Source organism: Halichoerus grypus, chromosome 15 (genome assembly GCF_964656455.1).
Source record: "Halichoerus grypus chromosome 15, mHalGry1.hap1.1, whole genome shotgun sequence".
Taxonomy (NCBI): Eukaryota; Metazoa; Chordata; class Mammalia; order Carnivora; family Phocidae; genus Halichoerus; species Halichoerus grypus.
The window spans coordinates 45,378,351-45,405,714 of NC_135726.1; the positions used below are offsets into that span (position 1 = coordinate 45,378,351).

At 38.6% G+C, this 27,364-nt stretch overlaps 2 protein-coding genes and 1 long non-coding RNA gene across 12 annotated transcripts in view; 2 read left to right on the plus strand and 1 right to left on the minus strand.

The window, feature by feature from the left end:
* LOC144378787 (uncharacterized) overlaps positions 1 to 6,839 on the plus strand; it is a 48,985-nt gene extending 42,146 nt beyond the window's left edge. Inside the window, exons 6-11 of one of the 5 annotated variants that reach the window (XR_013444305.1) lie at positions 1,939 to 2,181; positions 2,317 to 2,464; positions 3,108 to 3,308; positions 3,547 to 3,734; positions 3,870 to 4,002; positions 5,863 to 6,839. This is a non-coding gene — a long non-coding RNA (uncharacterized LOC144378787). Of the gene's footprint in view, positions 1 to 1,938; positions 2,182 to 2,316; positions 2,465 to 3,107; positions 3,309 to 3,543; positions 3,735 to 3,869; positions 4,003 to 5,862 lie in introns of all 5 variants that reach the window. The other 4 variants (XR_013444306.1, XR_013444307.1, XR_013444309.1 and 1 more) reach the window with 4 other exon arrangements.
* The window catches only part of ZNF567 (zinc finger protein 567), a 70,977-nt gene extending 46,148 nt beyond the window's left edge, over positions 1 to 24,829 (minus strand). The window contains 5 exon segments of the mRNA XM_036068014.2: positions 1,970 to 2,056; positions 2,311 to 2,437; positions 21,109 to 21,182; positions 23,395 to 23,499; positions 24,261 to 24,829. Coding sequence (XP_035923907.2) covers positions 1,970 to 2,056; positions 2,311 to 2,437; positions 21,109 to 21,117 — 223 coding nt within the window. The 5' untranslated portion in view covers positions 21,118 to 21,182; positions 23,395 to 23,499; positions 24,261 to 24,829.
* A 124-nt stretch (positions 24,830 to 24,953) lies between these two features.
* ZNF461 (zinc finger protein 461) overlaps positions 24,954 to 27,364 on the plus strand; it is a 51,173-nt gene continuing 48,762 nt past the window's right edge. For 3 of the 6 annotated variants that reach the window (XM_036068028.2, XM_078063285.1, XM_036068030.2), the window contains exon 1: positions 24,957 to 25,138. The gene's annotated coding sequence lies outside the window, so the exon portion shown is untranslated. Of the gene's footprint in view, positions 25,139 to 27,364 lie in introns of all 6 variants that reach the window. The other 3 variants (XM_036068032.2, XM_036068031.2, XM_036068029.2) reach the window with 3 other exon arrangements.

The window sequence follows — 27,364 nt, forward strand, 5'->3', positions numbered from 1 at the left end:
AATCAAGTCATAAATATTTCATGAAAAGTGCAGATTTTGATAGTAATCCTTTTTCATAGAAAAGAATACTTTATTGGTTATCTCCTTTGAACTCTTCTGAGTGTACATTAACACTGTGTATCCTACCTAGATAGATAGTGCTTGGCAGAATTCAACCATTTCAATCAGAATCTATACAATGATGGCCTGAGCAGGTACATCTGAAAGGAATTACCAGTATGAGCTTTCTGAATAGAGGAAAACATACCTCCTCTGATAGCTCCACAGTTAATGAAGCAACTACTGAGTCCTTAATATATTATATACTACAGCAAAAAAGATTCGAACAGAGGATCTTATCCTCTTAAGGAAAGAATCCTTAAATATAAACCATGTATAATCAGGTATCAAATTATATAACCATATCCAAGAGTTGTGTTTTAGTTAGTAGGTAGCATGGGAATTTAGAAAAAGAATGTGGAGTAGTTAAGGAACAATTTATGGAGAAAAAAAATCTCAAGACTTAACTTAAAAGATATATAGTATATGAAAGGGAGAACACAACACAATGAAAAGTACATACATCTTGACAAATCATAGATGTGTGGAGAACATTGAGGAGACTAGATCAAGTGGAAATTACCAAGTTTTCCACAGGGAGAAAAATAAAGCTGAAAAGACCAAATGAAGGCTTATTTTAGTAGTCCTTGAATCAAGAATTTCAATTTCATATAATAATAGGGAACAATAAATTGAAAGAGTTAAGACAAAATTAGAGGAAAGCCAAGATGTAATTATTATAGTCAAGACATGAAATAAGGTAACATCATTTTGTATGACATCAGTGAAAAATGAAAATATGGGAAGATGTAAGTAAATATATCTCACAGGCTGATAAACATAATACAAATTGTGAAGCGATCCACAAGAGATGGTGATAGAGACAGAAAAAGCTGGTATCATGGTAGAAATAAAATAATTTGGAAATAGATAATGAGGAAGAATTTAAAAGCTAGGCAATTTCATGATTTTCATTTCAACATAATGTCACAAAATAGATGAAACATCAGAGTTCAGAACTCCTGAAGTACTACAGTGAAGGTGGGAGAAATGTGCTGAGTATGTCGGTGTTAGAGACATCTACATAAAACAAAGAGCTTCAGTCCTCAGAATGGATGAGATTACTATAATTTAAAGGCAGATCCCTTGAGGTCAAATCAGAGAAATAAGACTGAGAGTCTAGTAAAACAATATACATTTAAAAATATATGTATCAGTGACTATTACATGCCAGGTATTGTTCCAGGCAATATGGCTAGTAATGAAGAAAACAGACCAAGTTGGAAATAATCACTAAGGGAATCAGGATAAAAGAATAAGTAATGTTTTACTCACACCAAGGGTTGACTTCAGGTGTGATGATCAGCCATATAAAATGAACCACAAAAGTTTACTGGAAGAAAATGATAACTGTGGAATTATCAATCTAGCCAAGGCAAGTGAGTTTTAAAACCAACAGCTAGATTTGTGGTGAGAAGGGGAGCTTATTAGACTTAGCACAGAAAACAAATCTGAGGTAATAAAAAGAAAAAGAAAAAAAATGGAAAGCAGTGAGAAGAAAAACATTAACCAAGAATATTCTCTTCTTTAAAAATAGATTTAAAAATCCCTAAAAGAAATATATACAACGGCAAGAAGATAAAGGACTGAGCCTAGAAAAAGACACAAATCAAGAAAAAAGATCTAAAGGAAGGCTTATAGTACATTTTGATTGAGTGGCAACTATCCTTGATAACATCAAGCAAACTAGAAAAGAATATTATATTGGGAAAGTGATATTTAAAAGTTTAAATTTTGCAGGCATGATGATCATTTAAAAGTTTAGGAGCCTTTAAAAAGACAAAATATTTCAAAGGTGCCACCCACCACATGACCATTTTAAAATTTATTCTCCACTAGACTTTATCTACCTGAAGAATCAGAAACTCACCTAAGCAGGCATGACCTGTAAATGATGTCCATGGCTCTTCTCCTCGTTCCAACTTGAGGATCACATCAGGTTTGGTCATGTGACACCCTGATAAAGAAAAATTTGGATTAAGTTGCTTAGGCTTCAATACATTTGAAAAATTAGTACAGTACATTTTCAATGCAAATTAAGATACTTCTTCATGTAAGAGAAAACTTAACATCTTGTTCTGGGTAAGTACACAATTATCCTTTCTGTTAACAAATGATTCATCACCTCTTAAGCCTGAAATTCAGGGCATAATTCAGGCACTTTGAAAGGAAATGTATACTACTGGAATTTTCAAAGAGAGTTTTTCTTACCCACAGAGATGAGATGGCAATAGTTTTCCAACATCACATCCATGTAGAGAGTCTTCTGAGCAGGATCCAGGTGCTGCCATTCCTCCCGAGTGAAGTCCACAGTCACATCTTTGAATGACACTGATGACTGCAATGTATTGGGACTATGATCAGAGTAAGCTGACTAGATATTGTGGACTACTTTTGATCCTGCTCCTTTGGGGCATTCATATGAATATAAAGAAAGCCAATCATTTTTGTCTTGTGATTTACATAGTAAGATAAACAAAAGTGAAGGCAGAAGTAACTGTCACTGAATTTATTTAATAATTAATTCTAAAAATATTTATGTGAAGTCGCTTTGTACCCCCAAACTGCATTCGTTTACTGGAATGCCAAGACATACAAAGCATGGTCCCTGCATAGCCTCAAAGCAAGGAACACATATCTTTAATAAGGTATGTATAAACACAAACCTGCTAGAAGGTGTTACAGGTACTACAACAAAAGAATATACAAGATGCAGTATATTACAAGGGGAGCACAACTGAGGAGGTAAAATTTTTCCCTGTCAAGATTATGTTATGTGGGAAGAATATGGTTTTAGAATGCATAGGAACAACTGGCATCCAAAACTAATACAGTGAATTGGTCACAAAAACGATCCCTCAGATAATCATTATTTAGAATTAACATAACATATATTTCTGAACATAATATATAATAAATGACAGATGGCACTGGAAAATAATCAAAGCAAGCAAAAACCGAAGAATTTATTCTTTTTTTTTTAAAGATTTTATTTATTTATTTGACAGGGAGAGACACAGCGAGAGAGGAAACACAAGCATGGGGAGCGGGAGAGAGAGAAGCAGGCTTCCTGCGGAGCAGGGAGCCTGATGCGGGGCTCGATCCCAGGACGCTGGGATCATGACCTGAGCCGAAGGCAGACGCTTAATGACTGAGCCACCCAGGTGCCCCCCGAAGAATTTATTCTTAATGGACAGCAACTGCAATGCGTAAGAACTGTTCAGTTCATGGCTTTTTCTTGCATGAAGGTAGCAGAAACCCTACAGCTCCTGAGGCAGAATTTAGAACTGGCAGATAAGCTGGAGATTTAGAAATAAATTCATTCATTCATTCTTTCTTTTCTTTCTCTCTCTCTCTCCCTCTCTTTCTTTTCTTTTCCCTTCCTTCCTTCCTTCTCTTTCTTTCTCTCTTTCTCTTTCTCTCTCTCTCTTTCTTTTTTTAAAGTAGGCTCCACGCAGTGTTGAGCCCAATGCGGGCCTTGAACTTACGACCGTGAGATCAACACCTGAGCTGAGATCAAGGGACGCTTGACCAATTGAGTCAGCCAGGCACCCCTGGAAATAAATTATTGAAGTGAGAGAACTGCAGAAAGGATAAGAACCAAAATCAGAGTATAAACGCTGCCAGAACTCCAGGTTGGTAGTAAAACTAAGCAATTGTTGGAGAAATCACAGAGGACTTAGCAAAAGATACCAGAAAAGAGTTCTGAAAAATAGAAGTGCACCTACACCTAGTGAGATTCTGAGATTTCTGCATTTTTTTATTAACAGCATTACATAACCTGCTCATAGCTCAAGCAGAAGAAAACTGAAGCCTTACTGGATGGAGGTGTCAGAAAATTGCAGCTCACAGAGCAGCAGGAAATATAGGGGGTGAACACTGGAAGAAAGAGCCCTACAGAAAGTAAGCCCTAAAATATAAGTATAAACACCAATTCCTTAATAAAGAGCTAAAGTATGTGAACACAAAGAGAACTGACCTCCCCTCCCCTAAGGGGGCTAGGGTTAAAAGCAGCAGGTGGAAGCTGAAAGAACTGAGCTGATATATCAGCTGCTTTACACTTGAGGGTGGGGGCAGTTTTAAAGTTCGATTTCAAGCAAATTAGTTGCCTGCTTAAAAAAAAACCAATAATCCTCAGAAAAAAAAGACAGAATGAAATTACTGTATTATTCATGATATTCAGGTTTCTAGCAAAAATTACTAAACACACAAACAAAACAAGAGGAAGGGGTATGACCCATATTCAGAAAAAGCCAGAAAAACTAATCCCTAGTGGGCCCCAATGTTGGATTTTGCCAAAAAAAGGCTTCAAAGCAGCTATTTTTAATGTGTTCAAAGGAGTAATGAAAAACCTGGGCATGGAAATAGATGTAAGTAAAAAATCAATACATGAATGAAAATGAACTATTAAAATGTATTTGATTGACACAAGAGACAACATATATAAGAACAGATGACTAAAAAACAGGTTGGGGTGCCTGGGTGGCTCAGTCAGTTAAGTATCTGACCCTTGATTTCAGCTCAGATCATGATCTCAGGGTCGTGGGATTGAGCCCTACATCGGGCTCCATGCTCAGTGGGGAGTTGGCTTGAGATTCTCTCTCTCCCATTCCCCCTACTCCTCCCTCCCCTAAAATAAATAAATCTTAAAAAAAAAAACAAAACCCAAAACAGGTTAGGATAAGAAGCCAATCAGAAAAGGCTGTATGATTCCAACTATATGATATTCTGGGAAGGCAAAACTATGGAGATAGTTTAAAAAAAAAAAAAAAGGAAGGGATAAGGGATGAATAGATGTAGCACAGAGGATTTTTAGAGCAGTGAAACTATTCCATATAATACTATAATGGTGGATATATCATTATATATTTGTGAGAATCCACTGAATATATAAGACCAAGAGTGAACCTTAATGTAAACTATAGACTTTGGGAAATAATGATGTGTTAATGTAGGTTCACTGTAATAAATGTATCACTCTAGTGCAAAATGTTGATAATGGGGAGGCTATTCTTGTGTAGGGTAAATGGAAACTCTGTACTTTCTTTTAAAAAAAGATTTTATTTTTAAGTAATCTTTATGCCCAATGTGGGGCTTGAACCCAAAATCCCAGATTAAGAGTCACATGCTCCATGGACTGAGCCAGCCAGGAGCCCTGAAACTGTACTTTCTATACAATTTTGCTATGAACCTAAAACTGCCTTAAAATACAGAATATATTTAAAAGGATTAAAAAAAAGGGTTAGTAAAGGCACCTGCAGATTCAAAGTGAGGGGATGGAGAACCATTTATCATGCTAATGGACATCAAAAGAAAGCTGAGGAGCCATATTTTTTCAGGCAAACTAGATTTTATTTTATTTTATTTTATTTTAAGATTTTATTTATTTGACAGAGCGAGAGAGAGATCACAAGAGCAGCAGGCAGAGGGAGAGGGAGAACAGGTTCCACGCTGAGCAGAGAGCCCTATGTGGGGCTTGATCCCAGGACCCTGGGATCATGACCCGAGCTGAAGGCAGACGCGCAACCAACTGACCCACCCAGGCACTCCCAAATGAGATTTTAAACCAAAGACTGTAACAAGATATGAAGAAGGGCATTATATCATAATAAAGGGGCCTATCCAACAAGAAAATCTAACAAGTGTAAATATTTATGCTCCCAATTTGGGAGTACTCAAATATACAAATCAATTAATAACAAACATAAAGAAGTTCATTGATAAAAATACAATAATAATAGGGGATTTTAACACCACTTACAGCAAAGGAAAGATCATCTAAACAGAAAATCAACAAGAAAACAATGGCTTTGAATGACACACTGGACCAGATGGACTTAATAGATATATTCAGAACATTTCATCCTAACGCAGCAGAATACACATTTTTTTCCAGTGCACATGGAACATTTTCCAGAACAGATCACATACTGGGTCACAAATCAGGCCTCAACAAGTACAAAACAACTGAGATCGTACCATACATATTTTCTGACCACAACGCTATGAAACTTGAAGTCAACCACAAGAAAAAATTTGGAAAGACCACAAATACATGTTAAAGAACATCCTACTAAAGAATGAGTGGGTTAACCAGGAAATTAAAGAAGAAATTAAAAAAAAAATACATGAAAGCAAATGAAAGTGAAAACATGACAGTCTAAAACCTTTGGGATGAAGCAGAAGTGGTCCTAAGAGGAAGTATGTAGCAATACAGGCCTATCTCAAGAAACAAAACTCTCAAATACACAACCTAACTTTATACCTAAAGGAGCTAGAAAAGTAAGAGGAAATAAAGCCTAAAGCCAGCAGAAGAAGGGAATAATAAAGATTAGAGCAGAAGTAAATAATAGACAAATAATAGAAAAAAAAAACCCCAGTAGAACAGATCAATCAGACTAAGAGCTGGTTCTTTGGAAGAATTAATAAAATTGATAACCCCGTAGCCAGACTTACCAAAAAGAAAAGAGAAGGACCCAAATCAATAAAATCACAAATGAAAGAGAAGACATCACAACCAACACTACAGAAATATAATTATAAGAGAACATTAAAAATTATATGCCAACAAACTAGGCAATCTGGAAGAAATGGATGAATTCCTAGAAACATAAATTAACCAAAACTGAAACAGGAATAGAAAATTTGAACAGACCCATAACCAGCAAAGAAATTGAATCAGTAATCAAAAATCTCCCAACAAACAAAAGTCCAGGGCCTGATGGCTTCCCAGGAGAATTCTACCAAACACTTTTTTTTTTTTTTTTAAGATTTTATTTATTTGACAGAGAGAGACACAGTGAGAGAGGGAACACAAGCAGGGGGAGCGGGAGAGGGAGAAGCAGGCTTCCCATGGAGCAGGGAGCCCAATGCGGGGCTCGATCCCAGGACCCTGGGATCATGACCTGAGCCAAAGGCAGACGCTTAACTGTCTGAGCCACCCAGGTGCCCCTCTACCAAACATTTAAAGAAGAGTTAATACCTATTCTTCTCAAAATGTTCCAAAAAATAGAAATGGAAGGAAAACTCCCAAACACATTCTACAAGGCCAGCATTACCTTGATTCCAAAACCAGTCAAAGACCACACTAAAAAGGATAATTAAAGGCCAATATCCCTGATGAACATGAATGCAAAAATTTTCAACAAGATACTAGCAAACCGAATCCAACAGTACATTAAAACAATTATTCACCACGATCAAGTGGGATTTATTCCTGGGCTGCAAGGTAGTTCAATATTTGCAAATCAATCAACGTGACATGCTACATTATTAAAAGGATAAGAACCATACAATCCTGTCAAGAGATGCAAAAAAAGCATTTGACAAAATATAGTATCGATTCTTGATAAAAACCCTCAACAAAGTAGGGATAGATGGAAGATACCTCAACATCATAAAGGCCATATACAAAAGACCCACAGTTAATATCATCCTTGATGGGGAAAAATGAAAGCCTTTCCTCTGTGGTCAGGAACAAGACAAGGGTGTCCACTCTCATCATTGTAATTTAACATAGTACCAGAAGTCTTAACCTCAGCAATCAGACAACAAAAAGAAATAAAAGGTATCCAAATTAGCAAGGAAGAAGTCAAACTTTCACTATTCACAAACAATATGATACTCTATGTAGAAAACCTGAAAGACTCCACCAAAAAATTGCTAGAATACAGGAATTCAGCAAAGTTGCAGGATACAAAATCAACATAAAGAAATCTGTTGCATTTTTATACACCAATACACCTTTGATCAAGGAATCAAATACCATTTACAGTTGCACCAAGAACCATAACTTTCCTAGGAATAAGCCTAACCAGAGTAAAAGATCTTTACTCTGAAAACTATAGAACACTTATGAAAGAAATTGAAAATGACACAGAGAAATGGAAGAACAAATATTGTTAAAATGTCTATGCTACCCAAAGCAATCTACACATTTAATGCAATTCCTATGAAAATACCACCAGCATTTTTCAAATAGGTAGAACAAACAATCCTAAAATTTGTATGGAACCACAAAACACCCTGGATAGCCAAAGCAATCTTGAAAAAGAAAAAGCTGGAGGCATCACAATTCCAGATTTCAAGTTATATTACAAAGCTGTAGTCATCAAGACAGTCTGGTACTGGCACAAAAAGAGATGAATAGATCAATGGAACAGAATAGAGAACCCCGAAATGGACCCACACTATATGGTAACTAATCTTTGACAAAGCAGGAAAGATTAATGGAAAAGAGACAGTCTCTTCAACAAATGGTGTTAGGAAAACTGGACAGCAACATGTAAAAGAATGAAACTCGATCACTTTTATACACCATACACAAAAACAAATTCAAAATGGATTAAAGACCTAAATGTGAGACAGGAAACCATCAAAATCTTAGTGGAGAAACAGGCAGAAACCTCTTTGACATCGGCCATAGCAACCTTACTAGACAAGTCTCTAGAGGCAAGGGAAACAAAGCAAAAATGAACTATTGGGATTTCATCAAGGTAAAAAGCTGCACAATGAAGGAAACAATCAACAAAACTAAAAGGCAGCCTATAGAATGGGACTTCTCCCATTTGCAAACGACGTATCTGATAAAGGGTTAGTATCCAAAAATCTATAAAGAACTTATCAAACTCAATACCCCCAAAATAAATAATCCAGTTAAGAAACAGGCAGAAGAGGGGCACCTGGGTTGGCTCAGTCATTAAGCGTCTGCTTTCGGCTCAGGTCATGATCCCACGGTCCTGGGATTGAGCCCCGCATCGGGCTCCCTGCTCCGCGGGAAGCCTGCTTCTCCCTCTCCCACTCCCCCTGCTTGTGTTCCCTCTCTCGCTGTGTCTCTCTCTGTCAAATAAATAAATAAAATCTTAAAAAAAAAAAAGAAAGAAATAGGCAGAAGATACGAAGAGACATTTTTCCAAAGAAGACATCCAGATGGCTAATAGACACATGAAAAGATGTTCAACATCACTCATCATCAGAGAAATACAAATCAAAACCACGATGAGATACCACCTCACACCTATCAGAATGGCTAAAATTAGCAACACATTAAACAACAGATGTTGGCGAGGATGTGGAGAAAGGGGAACCCTCCTACACAGTTGGTGGGAATGCAAACTGGTAACAGCCACTCTGGAAAACAGTATGGAAGTTCCTCAAAAAGTTAAAAATAGAACTTCCCTACAACCCAGCAATTTGCACTGCTAGGTATTTGCCCAAGGATACAAAAATATTGATTCAAAGGGGTACATGCACCCCGATATTTATAGCAGCATTATCAACAATAGCCAAGTTATGGAAAGAGCCCAAACGTGCGTCCATCAACTGATGAATGGGTAAAGAAGATGTGGTATGTGTATCTATATGGAATACTACTCAGCCATCAAAAAGAATAAAATCTTGCCGTTTGCAATGACATGGATGGAGCTAGAGTGTATTATGCTAAGTGAAATAAGTCAGTCAGAGAAAGATAAATACCGTATGATTTCACTCATGTGGAATTTAAGAAACAAAATAGGTGAACATAGGGGAAGGGAAAAAAAAAAAGAGGGAGGTGAACCATAAGAGTCTTAATGATACAGAACAAACCGAGGGTTGCCGGAGGGGAAGTGGGTGGGAGATGGGCTAAATGGGTGATGGGTATTAAGGATGGCACATGTTGTGATGAGCACTGGTTATATGTAAGTGATGAGTCACTGAATTCTACTCCTGAAACCAATATTACATTATAGGTTAACTAATAAGAATTAGTTAAAAACTTAAAACAAAACAAGTTAGGCATTTGGAAAACAAACAGCAAAATGGTAGCCCTATATCCATATACCTCTAACTGTATTAAATATAAATGGACTAAACACTCCAATAAAATGGCCAGGATTATTAGAATGCATGAAAAAGCAAGACTCATATAATTCTGTCTGTAAGAGAAATATTTTAAATACCATAAATACGCTGAAAATGGAAATGGATGGAAAATTATACACAACCACTAGACATGGGAAAGTTGAGGAATGTTACTACTACAGACAAAGGGGGCATTTTATAATGATAAAAGAGAAAATACACCAGAATAACAATTACAAATGTATATGTACTTAAATAAGAAAAGTTTCTAAGTACACTAGGCAAATACTGGCAAAAGTAACATGAGACTTAAAAAAGTCCAAAACCATGGTTGATGTTAATGTTTGTCAATAAATGAAAGAACTAGACCAAAGGGGGGAGGGAAATCTGGACAGATTTAGAATCTCTAAAGAACACTGACAACAACCTAACTCATTTCATATTTGTGGAGCACTACTTTATTTATTTATTTATTTATATTTATTTATATTTTTAAAAGATTTTATTTATTTGTCAGAGAGAGAGCGAGCACAAGCAGGGAGAGCAGCAGGCAGAGCAGGCAGAGGGAAAAGCAGACTCCCTGCTGAGCAAGGAGTCCAATGTGGGACTCGATCCCAGGACACTGGGATCATGACCTGAGCAGAAGGCAGACGCTTAACCAACTGAGCCACCCAGGCGTCCCTTTTTTTTTTAAAGATTTTATTTTATTATTTTTTAAAGGTTTTATTTATTTATTTGAGAGAGAGGAGAGAGCGAGCATAAGTGGGGGGAGGGGCAGAGGGAGGGAGAAGCAGACTCCCTGCTGCGCGGGGAGCCCAATGTGGGGCTGGATCCCAGGATCCTGAGATCATGACCTGAGCTGAAGGCAGATGCTTAACCAACTGAGCCACCTAGATGACCCTTAAAGATTTTATTTTTAAGTAATCTCTAATCTCTATACCAACCTGGGGCTCAAACTCACAACCCTGAGATCAAGAGTCACACGCTCCATTAACTAAGCCACCCAGGTACCCCTTACAGTACCGCTTTTTTTTTTTTTTTAAAGGTTTTATTTATTCATCTGAGAATGAGAGAGAGAACACGAGAGGAGAGAGGGTCAGAAGCAGAAGCAGACTCCCCGCTGAGCAGGGAGCCCGACGCGGGACTCGATCCTGGGACTCCAGGATCATGACCTGGGCCGAAGGCAGTCACTTAACCAACTGAGCCACCCAGGTGCCCCTACAGTACCACTTTTAAGAATCTCCCAACACATCTGTTTTTCTTTTTTAAAGATTTAATTTATTTATTTGAGAGAGAGAGCACATGTGTGAGCATGCAAGTAGGGGTAGGGTCAAAGGGAGAGAATCCTCAAGCAGACTCCCCGCTGAGCACCAAGCCCAATGCAGGGCTCAGTCTCACAACCCATGAGATCATGACCTGAGCTGAAACCAAGAGCTGGACGATTAACCGACTGAGTCACCCAAGCACCCCTAAGTAGACTGTTTTATAGAGATTGTTAAGTTGATTCTAAAATTTACTGGAAATGTACAACACCTAGCATGTCTGAGTAAGTTTGAAAAACAGTGTTGGAAGATTCACATTATCTGATTTTGTGACCTCATTGACTAATCAAGACTGTGTACACTGGTGAAAGGGTAAGTATACAAATCAATGAAACAGACTATGGAAACACTCCTATACATATATGGATAACTGTCAACAGAGGCTCCAGGATAATTCAGTAGAGAAAGGATGTCTTTTCACAAACAACTCTGGAAAAACTGAAAATTCATTAAAAAAATTTAAAAAAGGAACCTCAACTCTTATGGCATACAAAAGAATTAAGTTGTAATAGATAATTCACTTAAAAAAAGAAAGTCTAAACTCATAATACTCATATAGTAAGCAAAAAAACAAAATATGCACAACCTGGAGTGTGCAAAGAGTTTTGGAATAGGACACAAAAAACACGCAACATAAAATTTGAAAACCTAATGAACTGGATTTTGTCAAAATTAAAAACTTCAGCTCTGAAAGAGACCTTTAAGAAAATAAAAAATCAAATCACAGACTGGGAAAAGATAATTCACAGTACTTTTATCTGACAAAAGACTTATGTCTAGAATATATAAAGAACTCATACAACACAAAAAGAAAACAATGAATGCATTAAAAATTGGAAAAAGCTCTGAACAAGTTCAGAAGATATCTAAATGTCAAATAAGCAAAAAATGCTCAGCACTTATATCAGGGAAATGAAAACTAAAATAGTGAAATACCATTACACACTCTCTAGGATAATTAAAATTAAAAAGTGACCATACCAAGTGTTGGTGAAGATATGGAGCTACTCTAACTCTTATACATTGTTGATGGGAATGTAGAATGGCACTACTCTCCATAAATCTGGCAGTTTCTTATAAAGTTAAACATATATTTTTCATACAACCCACTGATTCCACGCCTAGGCATTTACCCCAAAGAAATGAAAATACAGTTCACGCAAGCATCATTTGTAATAGTCAGAAAGTAGGGGAAAAAATGTCTTGGGGCACCTGGGTGGCTCAGTTGGTTAAGCATCTGCCTTCAGCTCAGGTCATGATTTCTGGGTCCAGAGATTGAGCCCCATGTCGGGCTCCCTGCTCAGTGGGGAGTCTGCTTCTCCCTCTCCTTCTGCTCCTTCCCCACATTCATGCATGCTCTCTCTCTAATAAATAAAATCTTTTTAAAAAAAAGTCTATCAAAACATGAGTAGATAAACAAATCATAGTATATTTATATACTTGAGTACCACTTAGCAATACAAAGAATGTTCATGTACACACATGAATAAACTTCAAAAACATTGAGTTACACAAACCAATCTCTCCAAAAGCACATATTCTATTATCCCATTTATGTGAAATTCTAGAAGAGGCAAAACTAGTTTATAGCAACAGAAGCAGATATATGATTACTGAAGGCCAGGAGTGGCAGTAGAGCTACTGGTTGTATGGGGGCAGAGAAGGGAACTTTTTGGGGTAACAGAAATTTTGTAATCTTGACTGTTGTGATTATATAGACCTATATTCTTTTCAAAGTTCATGAACTCTATACTTAAATGAGTGCTTTTATTATATATAAATTATACCTCAATGAAGTTGATTAAAAAATGAGGGTGGCTTTGGGGTTCTGCTTCAAGAATGGCAGAATATCTCTTATTTGACTGTTACTGTAGATAACAAGTATAAATTCCAGATCAAAAATATATATTTAAAAAACTATCTGAAGGCACTGCAAAGAGACCCAAACAGATAGAAACTGGAGGGGAGGGTTTACATTTGGAAGAACAGAAGAGCAAGGGGAGAATTGCCAATTTATACTACCTGTAGCCTGAGGGAAAGTACCAAGTAGAGACTGTGTGTGGCAAATAAAATTGAGGTGGAAACCCATGGTCTTACTGGCTTGAAGAACCAAAAGACAGAGTTTAGGGTAACAGCAGCAGCTGGAAGGGAAGCAGGGAAATCCCACAGAAATGAAAGCCAGAAGGGAGCCCCAAAGAGTCTGAATAAACTTTATTCATACCTTTGGCTAATACCCAAATTAGGCATGGGTGGGCCCGAAGCCAAGCACTCTGGTTAAACATAAAGGAAATAAAGCAGGGATTTAAGCTGCCACCAATCAGAGAGTCTGAGATTTGAGTTGAACCAAATTAACTGTCCAATAAGCAAATCAGTACTCCACACTACCATTTCCATGGACATTAACTGCTATAGGAAATTCTCTTCTACCATAAACAGCTAAAAGACTATAAAGATATATTAAACATCTATTTTCAAGTACTGCACAGCTGACAGGACAAAATGGTGATCCTGCAAGAAGGGAAACAAAGTAAGCTCTATAACTGCCCCAGCCTACCACCTAAAAACAGTTTCTAGGTCAGGAACCTGGAGAGGATACACAAACAGAGCCCAGCAGGCTCCCTGAGTTGCAGAAACAGAGATCAGAGTTTGGAGGGTCCAAGATAGCTAGAACTGCCAGGCAAAATAATCAGGAGTAGGGAGTAGCAGAGACACACACAACACACCCCAAGACCACTCCAGACATCTGCAGAGTGATTCCCTTGAATCTATGACTGAACACTGATCTGCAAATACATGGAAGTAAAACTCTGTGGAGCTGGGGAAGGAAAAAGAGGAAAGTAATACGGTGAACAATTCCCAGAGCTCAAATAGGCCTGAGAACAGTTTATATTCCCACCAGCCAGAATAGAGAGAGCTGATAATATACCGGCTTTGAGCAGAGCAGGGGTTGGCAAGGTTTCTGTGTAAGGGCCAGACAGTAAATATTTTAGGCTTGTGGGCCATATGGTCTCTGTTACAACTACTCTGGTTGTAGTGCAAAAGCAATCACAGACAACATGTAAAAAAAAAAAAAAATTGAGTCTAGCTACATTCCAATATGATTTTATTCACAAAAACAGGCAGCAGGCTGGATTTGGCTATGAACTCTAAGTTGCTAACCTTAGTAATGGGGCTAAACTAGCCCTAGACCAAATGCTGCTCTACACTAACAAAAGCTTAAGCCTCAAAAGGGTCAAAATGATCTGAAGTAGCTTACTCTTTAAAGGAACATAACAAAATACAGCCTTCAGCAATTTGAAAATTCAAGTAAAAAAAATTCCAGGCATGCGAAGAAGCAGAAAAATAGGACCTATATTTAGAAGGAAGAAAAAAACAAAACAAAACAAACCAGAAATAACAGGTGATGGATTAAGCAAATAAGGATGTTAAAGCAGATATTGGGAACATGATCCATAAGCTCAAGAATATAGAGGAAAAGATGAATATGATGAGAGAAAATGAAGATATAAAAAAGGATAAAAAAAAACTTCTAGAGAAGAAAAGTAGATAATATGAAAAAATCAATGGATGGGAATAACAACAGACTAGACACTGAAGAAGTAAAGAGCAGTAAACTTGAAGAGAAAGCAACATAAGCTATCCAAATGCTTTGGCAACTGGCTGCATTCCAGTAAAACTTTATTTACAAAACCAGGTGGCATGACTGATTTAGTCCTCAGGCAATAGTTTGCCAATCCTTGGCCTAGGATAACCACTAAAAAAATAAAACAAAGAAGTACTTGTAATATGTGAATAACAGAGGAAAAAATGGAATCATAAAAAAATTTCTCAATCCAAAAGAAAGTAAGAATAGAAAAAAAGGAACAGTAAAATAACAATTGGGGAAAAAAGGAAAAAATGGCAACATGGTGTATTTAAACCCAACTTACTAATAATTACATTAAATGAAAATGGACTAAAAACTGCAATAAAAAAGTAGAGAGTATCAGACTGGAGAAAAAAGTAAGAACAAACTATATAGTACTATAAGAAGCTCCTTATAGGGGTGCCTGGGTGGCTCAGTTGGTTAAGCATCCCAACTCTTGGTTTCAGCTCAGGTCATGATCTCAGGGTCGAGAGATCGAGGCCCACATCAGGCTCTGCACTCAGCACTGACTCTGCTTGTCCCTCTCCCTCGGCTCCTCCCTCTGCTTCTCCCCCTGGTTGCACGTGCACGCGCACACACACACACTCTCTCTCTCAAATAAATAAATAAAATCTTAAAAAAAAAAAAGCTCACTATAAATATGAAAACATAGGAAGGTTAAAGTAAAAAGGATGGAGGGGCACCTGGGTGGCTCAGTTGGTTGAGTGTTCAACTCTTGGTTTTGGCTCAGATCATGATTTGGAATTGAGCTCCCCATCAGACTCCATGCTCAGTGGAGACTCTGCTTGAGGATTCTCTCCCTCTGCCCTTCTCCCTGCTCACACTCTCTCTCTTTCTAAAATAAGTAAATCTTTTTTTTTTAAAGGATGGAAATCATGTAACACTCTGTAACTACTAATCATAAGAAAGCCAAAATGGCTATAATATCAAACAACATAGATTTCAGAACAAAGAATATTATTAGGGATTAAATAAGGCATTTCATAATAATAGAGTGAGTCAATTCATGAGAGAATGTAACGATTCTAAATGTGAATGCACCTAAAAACAGAACTTCAAAATACGTTAAGTAAAAACTGATAGAATAGCAAAGGAAAAATAGACAAAACCAAAATTATAACTGAAGATTTCAACTTTCCTCTCAGTCACTGCTATAACAAATAGACTGAAATCAATAAGGATACAGAAGTCTTTACCATCACAATCAACCAATTTGACCTGATTATTTAGAGAATACTTTACCTAATAACACCAGAATACTCTATACACGTGCACATGGAAAAGTCATCTACTTAAACTATATCTGTGCCACAAAAAAAGTCTCCATAAATTTAAGATCTCCATAAATTTAAGATCAAATAGAAATATGTTCCCTGATTGAAAAGAATTAAAGTAGAAATCAATAATAGAAAGCTATCTGGAAAATCCCCACAGGTTTTGGAAATTAAATACATTTCTTCTAAACCAATAGGTTGAAAAAGAACTCACGGGAAATTAGAAAATATTTTCAACTGAATCAAAATAAAAATATAACATGTCCAAATTTCTTGAAGACTACTTAAACAGTGCTTAGAGGGAAATTTATAGTATTAAATGCTTCTATTAGAAAAAAAGTAAGGTCTCATATCAATAATATAAGCTTCCATCTGCAAAACCAGAACATGATTTAATAAAGTACTGGAAAAAAAAAGGAAACAAAAAAGATAAGAAAAGAAGTAAAGAAAGAGGAAACAAAAACAATGGAGTAAACCAATGAAACCAAAAGCTGGTACTTTGAAACAATCAATGAAATTGATAAACCTCTAGCCAACTGACCTAGTAAAAGAATAAGACACAAATTACCAATAACATAAACGAAAGAGGGGCATTGCTACAGATTGCACAAACATCAAAAGGATAAAAAGTATATTTTAGACAACTCTATGTCAATAAATTTGATAAATTCCTTGAAAGATACAAACTACAGAAGCTCACAGAAGGGAAAAAACCCAATAACCTGAATATTCCTAATTCTACTAAAGAAACTGAGCTGCTAGTTAAACACCTATCCACAAAATAATCTCCAGGTTAAGATGGCTTCACTGCTGAATTCTAACAAACATTTTACGAAGAAGTAATACCGGGGCGCCTGGGTGGCTCAGTTGGTTAAGTGTCTGCCTTTGGCTCAGGTCATGATCCCAGGGTCCTAGGATTGAGCCCCACATCGGGCTCCCTGCTCAGCAGGAAGCCTGCTTCTCCCTCTCCCACTCCCCCTGCTTGTGTTCCCTCTCTCGCTGTGTCTCTCTCTGTCAAATAAATAAATAAAAATATTAAAAAAAAAAAAAAAAGAAGTAATACCAATTTACACAAATTCTTTCAGAAAGTAAGAGGAGAGAATACTTCCCAACTTATTTTATAAAAATTACCCTGATATTGGGGTGCCTGGGTGGCTCAGTTGGCTGAGCGGCTGACTCTTGATTTCGGCTCAGGTCATGATCTCAGGGTCATGAGACTGAGCCCAGCGTTCAGCTCAGTGGGGAGCAGCTTGAGAGTCTCTCTTTCCCTTGCCCTCTGCCCCTCCCCCCCACTCACACACATGCACACTTCTCTCTTTCTCAAATAAATAAATCTTAAAAAAAAAAAAATTACCCTGATACCAAAACTAAACAAAGGTATTACAAGAAAAATCAAACCAAATTCTTATGAACCATAAACAAAAGAACCCTTAACAATGTATTAGCAAATTCATTAAGCAGTATATAAAAAAATATATATCATTACAAAGTGGCATTTATCCTAGAGCTATTTAGTTGGCTAAACATATCAAAATCAATATAATTCACTGTGTTAATAGAAAAAAGAGAAAATTCATATAATGGGGAATAACCAATAGATTCAGAAAAACTTTTGAAAAAATTCAATACCCTCTCATTATAAAAACTATCAGCAAACTAGAACTTTTTTACATGATAAATCTATGCAAAACCTGTAGCTAATATCATACTTAATAGTAAAACACTGAATCCCTTTCCCCTAAGTCAGGAATAAGGTAAAAATGTCTGTTCTCACCACTTTTAATCAATACTGTACTGAAGGTTCTAGACAATGTAGTAAATAAATAGATTGAAAAGCAAGATGGTATGGTGAGTGCTGTGAATTGTGTAAGACTGATGAATCACAGACCTGTACCTCTGAAACAATACATTATATGTTAAAAAAAAAAAAAAAAAAAGAAGAAGAAGAAGATAGTAGGAAGCAAAAAATGAAGGGGGGGAAATCGGAGTGGGAGATGAACCATGAGAGACTATGGACTCTGAGAAACAAACGGAGGGCTCTAGAGGGGAGGGGGGTGGGGGGATGGGTTAGCCTGGTGATGGGTATTAAAGAGGGCACGTATTGAATGGAGCACTGGGTGTTATACGCAAACAATGAATCATGGAACACTATATCAAAAACTAATGATGTAATGTATGGTGATTAACATAACATAATAAAATAAAATTAAAAAAAGAAAAGATGGAAAACAGTCATTATTCACATATGACATGACTGTCTATGTAGAAAATCCTAAATAATATACAAAAAATTACTAGAACTAATAAGTGACTAGAAAGATTGTAGGTCAATATACAAAAACCAATTGCATTTTCATACATTAGCAGTAAACAGTGAGAATTTGACAGAAAAATGAATAGCATTTACATAAAAAAAATACTCAGGGATCAATATATCAAAACATGTACAAGAAGGTAAACTGAAAACAACAAAGCATTACTGAGAGAATTTAACGATCTAAATAAAAAGAGATGTACATGAATTGGAAAATTGTATTATTGGGGCACCTGATGGCTCAGTTGGTTAAGTGACTGCCTTTGGCTCAGGTCATGATCCTGGAGTCCCTGGATCGAGTCCCGCATCGGGCTCCCTGCTTGGCGGGGAGTCTGCTTCTCCCTCTGACCCTCCCCTCCCCATGGGCTCTCTCTCTCTCTTTCTCTCTCTCTCAAATAAATAAAATCTTTAAAAAAAAAAAAGAAAGAAAATCGTATTACTATTAATGATGACTATTCTTGAATTTAAACTGTTAATAAGCATTTTAACATCTTCCACCCTAACGGGCTGTCTTTACACATTCTTCTAATGTGCTTTAGGTCTGATGCTATAAAAAGTATAAGAGAACAGTTTTTTTTTTTCTTATAGATTTTATTTATTTATTTGACAGAGAGACAGCGAGAGAGGAAACACAAGCAGGGGGAGTGGGAGAGGGAGAAGCAGGCTTCCCGCCGAGCAGGGAGCCCGATGCGGGGCTCGATCCCAGGACCCTGGGATCATGACCTGAGCCGAAGGCAGACGCTTAATGACTGAGCCACCCAGGCGCCCCAAGAGAACAGTTATTGATTAATGTTTTAAGTTTCTGTTTGGGATGATGAAAACCTTCTGGAAATACATAATGGTGCTGGTTACACAACACTGTGAATGTACTTAATGGGACTAAACTATAAACTTAAAAATGGCTAAAATGGTGAAATTTTATATTATATTACGTATATTTTACCACACCCACACCCACACACACAGTTAAACAGAAAAGCACAGAAACACAAAGATCCAAACGTGAGCACTGGGGTGAGCACTTGGAGGACTAGAAAAGGAGCAAAGGTGTTAAATGGGAAAACAAGTGACCACGGGATGCAAGAGGCACTCAAAATAAAGATATCAGTGGGGATGAAGGAACTGTGTTATAAGGAATAATATTTACCACTAAATTATGCAGTGGAAGAGAGACATTTATTTAACTCAAGCTAGCTGTATTAGTAGGTGGGTATGGGACTGGGGCCAAAAGCAGACTGAAAACAAAACAAGAAAGAATAGGATGGGCAGGAGATAATGAGATAAATCTTGGCCATATGCCTGAAGTATCTGTGGAACATGCAGGTGGTGATATTTAGTTGGAGATTGGATATGGTTCTGACAGAGTTTCAGGTTTAAAATTATGTGAGCATCATTAGACTAGTGGTAGATTGTGAATAGGAACAGGAGACTAAAGAGAAGAGAACCAATAAAAAATCTGGAGGACACTAGTATTTAAGACGTCCAGATACAAAGATGAATTTTCTTTTTTTTTTTTAAGATTTTATTTATTTATTTAGAGAGCATGCACATGTGAGCGGGGTGGGGGAGGGAGGCATAGGGGGAGAGGGAGAGAGAGAATCCCAAGGAGACTTGGACAAGGGGCTCAATCCCATAACACCGAGATCATGCTCTAAGCCGAAACCAAGAGTCGAATGCTTAACCGACTGAGCTACCCAGGTGCCCCTAAAGACGAATTTTCTGAAGGAACCAAGAGAGTAACGACTTTGAAACCAAGAACAGAATATTTCAAGAGTTAAAACTTGTAATGCAGTATGGTGATCTAAGCATATACATTTACTTCTCCTGCATCCAAATATAAAAGGATAAGAAATTTATTTAGTTTTATTTTTTATTTTTCTTTTAAAGATTTTATTTATTTATTTGACAGAGAGAGAGATAGTGAGAGCAGGAACACAAGCAGGGCGAGTGGGAGAGAGAGAAGCAGGCTTCCTGCCGAGCAGGGAGCCCGATGTGGGGCTCGATCCCAGGACCCTGGGATCATGACCCGAGCCGAAGGCAGACGCTTAACGACTGAGCCACCAGGCGCCCCATTATAAGAAATTTAAACATAGGAACACCATTAGCATAATGGGGGAGTGTTATTGGCAAGCCACAGATTTTTAGGAATTGTTAGCAGCTATGAGCAAAACTGAAGGATCAGACAGGAGAAAAGTAAGATTCTCAGCATAGCTCTATTCTCAAAGCCACAAGACAAGACTCCTTGCCACTTATTAATAGCAATATATCAATTCCATCTCCCTCTTGACTGTTTTTATCTAAAGCCAAGTTCATGCAGTAATATGTTCTCATTTGAGGAAACGCTTTTTTTGTCCCAACTCTGCCTCTGGGAGAAGACTGAGAAAGATGTTCAGTGATATACCCACTTAATGTGTGAACACTGGTTAAAATTAGAAGGAGCATTTGTGGAAGGAAAAGACTTATCTGGCCAATATGGGAAGAAATGAGGACCACTTCTCTGTAGGGGATGATAGGCAGGAGGATTTAGTGCAAGAAAGACAAATGCTCAAATATCCATTAAGAAAAAAAAAAAAAAAGATGATTTTGGAAAGGAGAGAGAAATCATCACCTCACCTGAGCCATGGTTTTGAGATCTGCAAGAGGTGACCAGTCTTCCTTTGGGTTCCTCTTTGGAAAAGAGGCAGTTCCTATGAAGGCAAAGCTGAGATGAAATGAAGCCACATGACACTATACATGCCTTACAGCTCTCTTGTGACTTAGGACTCAATTGAAATTGCCTCCGTTTCCCTTACTTTGGCCCTTGACCACTCTGCACATTCCACATCATTTATGGGGGGAGAATGAGCTAGACAGATCTTATTTTATCCCCAAATCCAGAGATACAGGCTCTTGGGCAACAGGTTAGATTTTGGGCAAGTTCCCCTTCTTTCTAGCACCATCTTTTCTCTCTTAGTAGCCTACCTCCAAGCTGCTCTCCATAAGGCTCTACCATTTATACTATCAACAACGATATATGAGAATACCTGTCACCCCACACCCTGACAAATGCGGATATAAACTTCTAGATGCTTGCCTATCTAATAGGTAGAAATTGTAGTTCTAGCTTTTATTTTTCTTTTCTTTTTTTTTTTAAAGATTTTATTTATTTATTTGACAGAGAGAGAGACAGCGAGAGAGGGAACACAAGCAGGGGGAGTGGGAAAGGGAGAAGCAGGCTTCCCGCTGAACGGGAAGCCCGATGCAGGGCTCAATCCCAGGACCCTGAGATCATGACCTGAGCCGAAGGCAGTCGCTTAACCAACTGAGCCACCCAGACGCCCCTATTTTTTTTATTATGACAGAAAATAAGCTTCTTCCCATAAGTTTAAAAAACATCCTTAGTTTCTCATGTGAATGGTCTCTTATAATTCTTTCATTTCTCTATCATATTTTTATTTTCTAGATTGGTTATTAGATCTTTTTAAAAGGAAGGAAATATTGTATTCTTTTTTTAAAGAATATTTTTATTTATTTATTTGATAGAGCACAAGCAGGGGGAGCAGCAGGCAGAGGGAGAGGGAGAAGCAGGCTCTGCAGGGAGCCCGATGTGTGATCCCAGGACCCTGGGATCACGACCTGAGCCGAAGGCAGACCCTTAACCAACTGAGCAACCCAGGCGCCCCGGAAATATTGCATTCACTTAAAATAATTTTTTATAGTTTCTCAATTGTCTTTGTTTTTCCTATGCAAAAATAACTTATAACAGATTATTGACCATCTGGTTTAGTACCGTTAGGTGTTCAATAACATTATTTCCTCCCTTCATCAAAACTGACATCATGTACTTTATTTCCTTTATATATTTGAGTAGATTTGGATTTTATATTTAGTTTCACTAATCTATTCATTTAATTGTCTGGATGACTCTTCAGTTACTACAGTTTTCAAACATATTTTAGTATCAGGTTTGGGCTATTTCCCCCTTCATTATTTTCTTTCAGAATTTTTGGCTTGTTCATATTCTCCTAAGAATTTTAGAAAGTTCAAAAATTTTACTGAAATTTTAATGGAACTGCACGATGTTAGGGAGTTTTAACACTTTATCACTTTGTGTCTTCCTGTTCTTTTATTCAAGTCTGACTTTTTGAGTCCCTTAGGAACATTCTTTTTTCACAGATTACAAAATCCTTTGTATCTCATATTTTTGATGGCCACTGGCCATTTTCCATAGTTTTCTGATACATATATATACATACATATAAGCACACATAGAAAGCCTATTGATTTGTCAATGTTTTTTCCAACAAGCCTCCGAGTTTTCTAATTGTTGTTATTGTTTGTAACAGTATGGTAACTTAGAAATTTTTCTCTCAGTCTCAGCAGACATCCCAAAGCTGGTGAGCAAAACAAGCTTCTAAGTGTCCCTAATTCTAAAATAAAATCTTGTAAAAAACGTAAGGTTTGCTATCATTAATTTAACCCCAACTTTAAGAGGCTGGAGAGGCTGAGAGAAGGAAATGTCTAGGAGAGTAAAAATCGTTTTTAGGGCATAGTTTTCCAGGGGAAGAAAACAAGGGGCCCCTCAGAGGCTGATGCCACTGGAAACCAAAGTGGTGAGAGAATTTTGGGGGAAATGTACATATTTCCAGGATTTGAGAGGGCAAAGTGACTGAGAGGGCTAATTCTCACCTGAGCTCTAGATGGCAACCCATGGATGGAGCCTGCCTGGGTTGACTTGGATCCTCTTGTCCAAGAGGACTCACTGGAGAGACAACAAGACCCACCAGAGCAGGTGGACTACTGCATGCTCAGAGAAAACACTGAGGAGACAGCTAGAGAAGTGGCTACACCCATGAGAAGGGAAGTGTATCTGGAAGTTCCCAGCAGTGGGTTCTCTCAGAAGGTTAAGAGATGACTTACACTAAATTATAACGGTACCAATTATGTTAGTCTCTTCTTGTCCCTGACTTCTGACTTGTCTCCTGTTTTCCAGCTCCCAATCCATTCCAGCTAGAGACTACCCACCTAGAGGGGATAAGGAGGAGACAAAATAGAGGTTGAGGAATTAAAGAAGAAACTGATCATGTACTCTTTTCCTCGCAGGCTTCCAGCAGGAGGGAGAGTTTTTACTTTTAAAACAAGTTCAAAGTATTGATTTCTATAGAGACTCTTATTTAAATAGCTATTAGATGATGAGACTAATCTTATATTTGAATGTTCAACAGATTCAGTCTTCAGAATGACTGAAGAAATTACTGAATCTGTCTAGGAATGCATCCAGCAGCAGGGAAATAAAGAGATTCACCCAAATAGAAACTTTGAGTGGCAATTATGGGAGAAATTTTTTATGTGTGTCTTCCCAAATGGTGTTCTACTCATTTGAACATACAAGTTATTAGTCAGTGTGGGGTTTCCCAATATACAATCCTACCATCTGAAAATTATTTTTATTTTACTTCCTTTTCTCCATAAAAAAAAAAAATCTCTATTTCACTTGTCTAATTGCCACAGGGTCAAATTTTACAAGCGTATAAAAAGGCCAAAATTCAGATAACCTAAATACATATTTAACTGGTCATGCATCCAATTTCTCAAGCGCTCCATCTCAGTCACACAATAAACAATATTCATGAATTACCGCGGACTGTGCACACAAAACACTTTAAAAATTAGACAAAGACACAATTATATCACCCACGACACAATCACAATCCCATAACACACGTCATGCTAATCTCACAGAGCCTGTAACAGACTTCTATACAAAGTAGCAAAATTTTACTCACAAACCCTTTACTGTCGTTTCTCCAAAGTCGCATGCAGTCTCAAACACAAATCGACTCGCAACCTATTTTAAAAATTAGACACACACGGAGACCTTATCACTTTCACAAACAACCGGTTCCACAACGTCACCCGGAGTAACACATGCCCAAACTACACAAGGACAGCCACAAAAAGCTACACGAACTGAACGCCCGTGTGTGCCAGGCCGCACTCCTAGACTTGGAGTTTCCTTACGGGGGAGAAAAACACAGACAAAATTCCTGCCCTCCCCATCCTCACACCAGCCCCGGGCTTCCAGTTTCCTTTTCGGCGCTGTCCAGCCTGGACTACCAGTTGCCTCTAGGGCGCTCCCCGGCCCGGGCTCCCTATTCCCTCCTCGGCGTTCCTCGGCCCTGGATCCTGGTTCCTTCTTTTACTTAGGTTCTCGCTTCCCTCCTCGCTCTCTGTAGGGCCCAGACTCTCGCCTTCCTCCCCGGCCTTCTTGGCCCAGGTTCCCTCTTCCTTCCCCGCTTTTCTCAGCCCAGGTTCCCGCCTCCCTCCTCGGCATTCCCCACGGGTCCCGCCATCACCCGCCTCCTCCGCCTTCCTAAGACCCACCAGCCTCACCTTCGACCACTGGCCAGCCGTCTGCGCCTGCGTACTCCCGCGCGGGCTGTACCTCCCAAGTGTCTCCGCGGCTCGGTGTTTCAGGCCGTGGGCTCCGCGCGCGCGGTGGCGCGCGCGCGCCTTCTCGACATACGGGCTCTTCCGCCCTTGAACTACATTTCCCACAGCCCCTGTGCAGCCTTTGGAAAAGAACTTTGATTCCTGGGTTCTCTCTGGTTATCGCCCGAAACCCTGAAAGTCGTCGCGTTCCGAGTGGCAACCGTCGCGCACGGTGAGGAAGCCCATCGCCCCCCCAGTGCTGACAGGGTGTGTGGAGCCTGGGGCTCAAGCCTGTGTATGCGCGTTTGTGGCCGTGACGAAGCCGAGTGCGAGTATGTGCGGTGATGTGGCTGTGACAGGTGTGTGATTTGCGTGTGTGTCCCGAATCGGATGCAGGACATTGTGGGTGACCAGTCGGCTGGGATGTGAGGCATGTGGCACTGTGGGGTTTGAGACTGCCCATCATAAGATAGTGCCTAGTTGTTACCTAGTGTGATGGAAGAGGCTTTTAATTCTCTGACCGGTACGAGTTTGGTTGTGTAATGAGATAGAGCTTCGTGTCTTCAGTTCTGGGTTTAACGTCGGGACTGAGGGGTCTGTTGAAGACTTCTCTGAGAGTGTATCTGTGCTTGTGAAGACTGCAATGCCTATGTTAACTCAAGTCGCGCTGCACCGAAGCATGGCCTGAGCTGCCTTGTCAGGGCACCCCCACCTCCAGTGCCTAGCTTCGTGCTTAACACAGTGGGGGGTATCAGTGAAGATGATGTTGCCCATCTAGGGGCCAATTTTAGGTTCTGTCCTTTCTTAGGATTTGTATATGCCTGGGTTCCCTGCAACTTCCTTTTTTCTCCTGCTTTAGAGCCATGGACCCCAGCTGCAGAGAAAAGGTCACCAAAAGGGAGTCAGATATTTGAGTGGTAGTATAAAGGTTACATACAAGCAAAAAAGCACACACCTGTTTTTGGAATGAATTTTAGAATTGGAAGAGTCCCAGGAAGACATTTGGAAGAGTCCTAGGAGAAGGATTCCTTCCTCAGAGGATCTCCCTTGGGAGCTGAGGTCAAGTTCCATGTTTCAGAACCACATCATTCCCAAAGCTGTCTCCCCAGGAAACTTCCTGTGAACTTAGAGAAAGTTTCAGCCTTGGATGTCAGTGACCCTGGCTTTTTCCTTTGATACTAAAAAGGATTAGCAGTACTCCCCATCTCCCTTTTACTTCCGTCTGTGTGTGATAGATGGCAAGAGGCTGTGTGGTGTTGAAGAACTTCTTCCGATTTCACTAGTCTGTGCTCCAAGAAAGGTCTGGTGTCTGATGATTCCCTCCCCTTCCCCTGCAGTGCTCTTCTCTGAGTGAAGAGCCGGGATAAAATAAAACATTACTGGGCATATATGAAACCAAGCTCAAGGTTGGGGCTTTTGTTGCCCTTGTTCTCTTTGTTTTTCAGAGAAGTTCTTCTGTGAAATGGTTAGGTTACCATTAGGCAGGGCCTTGTGATGTACTTTGACTAATAGCATGTGGTGAAAGTGATGTTGTAAGACTTTCGAGACAAAGCCTTAGGAGGTCTTGCAGCTTTTGCCCTTTTCCTCTTCCTGCCCTGAGACGACTTCAAACTGAAGGTTATGACTAGCTTGCTTAAAGACAAAAGATCACCTGGAGACAGAAACCCAGCTGACATTCAGCAATAGCTGCCAGATATTTCATTGAGACCGTATTAGACCATCCAGCCCCCACCAAGCCAGTGGCTGCTATCAGATGAGTGGAATTAGTAGAACCGCTCAGCCAAGCCAAGCCAAATTTGCCAACCCCAGAATAATGAGCTAATGAATGTTTTTTGTTTTAAGCCACAAATTTTGGGGATGGTTACATAACAATAGATAACTGAAACAGGTGTTTAACTTTCTAGACTTTTTTTAAATCTATCACTCCATATTGATATAATTGTATTGGTCAACCTGTTTTGTAAAGTGATTTCTCTACTGGTATTATATCTTGAAATTTTTCTATATCCTTAATTACTTCCTACAGCTTTGCATTTGTTTATCTTGGTATTCTTTTACATGGATATTTTATAATTTATTTAACTATTAACTTTACTGAGCAACTCCTTCTTACTGTCCAGCTCCCATGTCTTCACCAACTTTACATTCCCTTCCAGAACCTTAGCAGGACATGGTTCCTGTCATTTCATGGGTATGTAGACTTAGGAATGTGGTATTGACTTCTGCTGAGTGCAATATAGATGACTCAACCCACTTAGAGAAATTTGTTCAAGGGTGTGATACAGGTTCTATATACATTTATTTAACTAATCAACTGGGTCTCCATGATTACAGTATCTTTTTCCCCCTTTCCAATTCAAAATCTGCATTGTGGAGCCATCTTACTTCCTTCATTGTGACTCGTTAGGGTACTTAGCTAATTTTCTGAAGGACTGATTTAAGATTCCTGGAGGTAGAA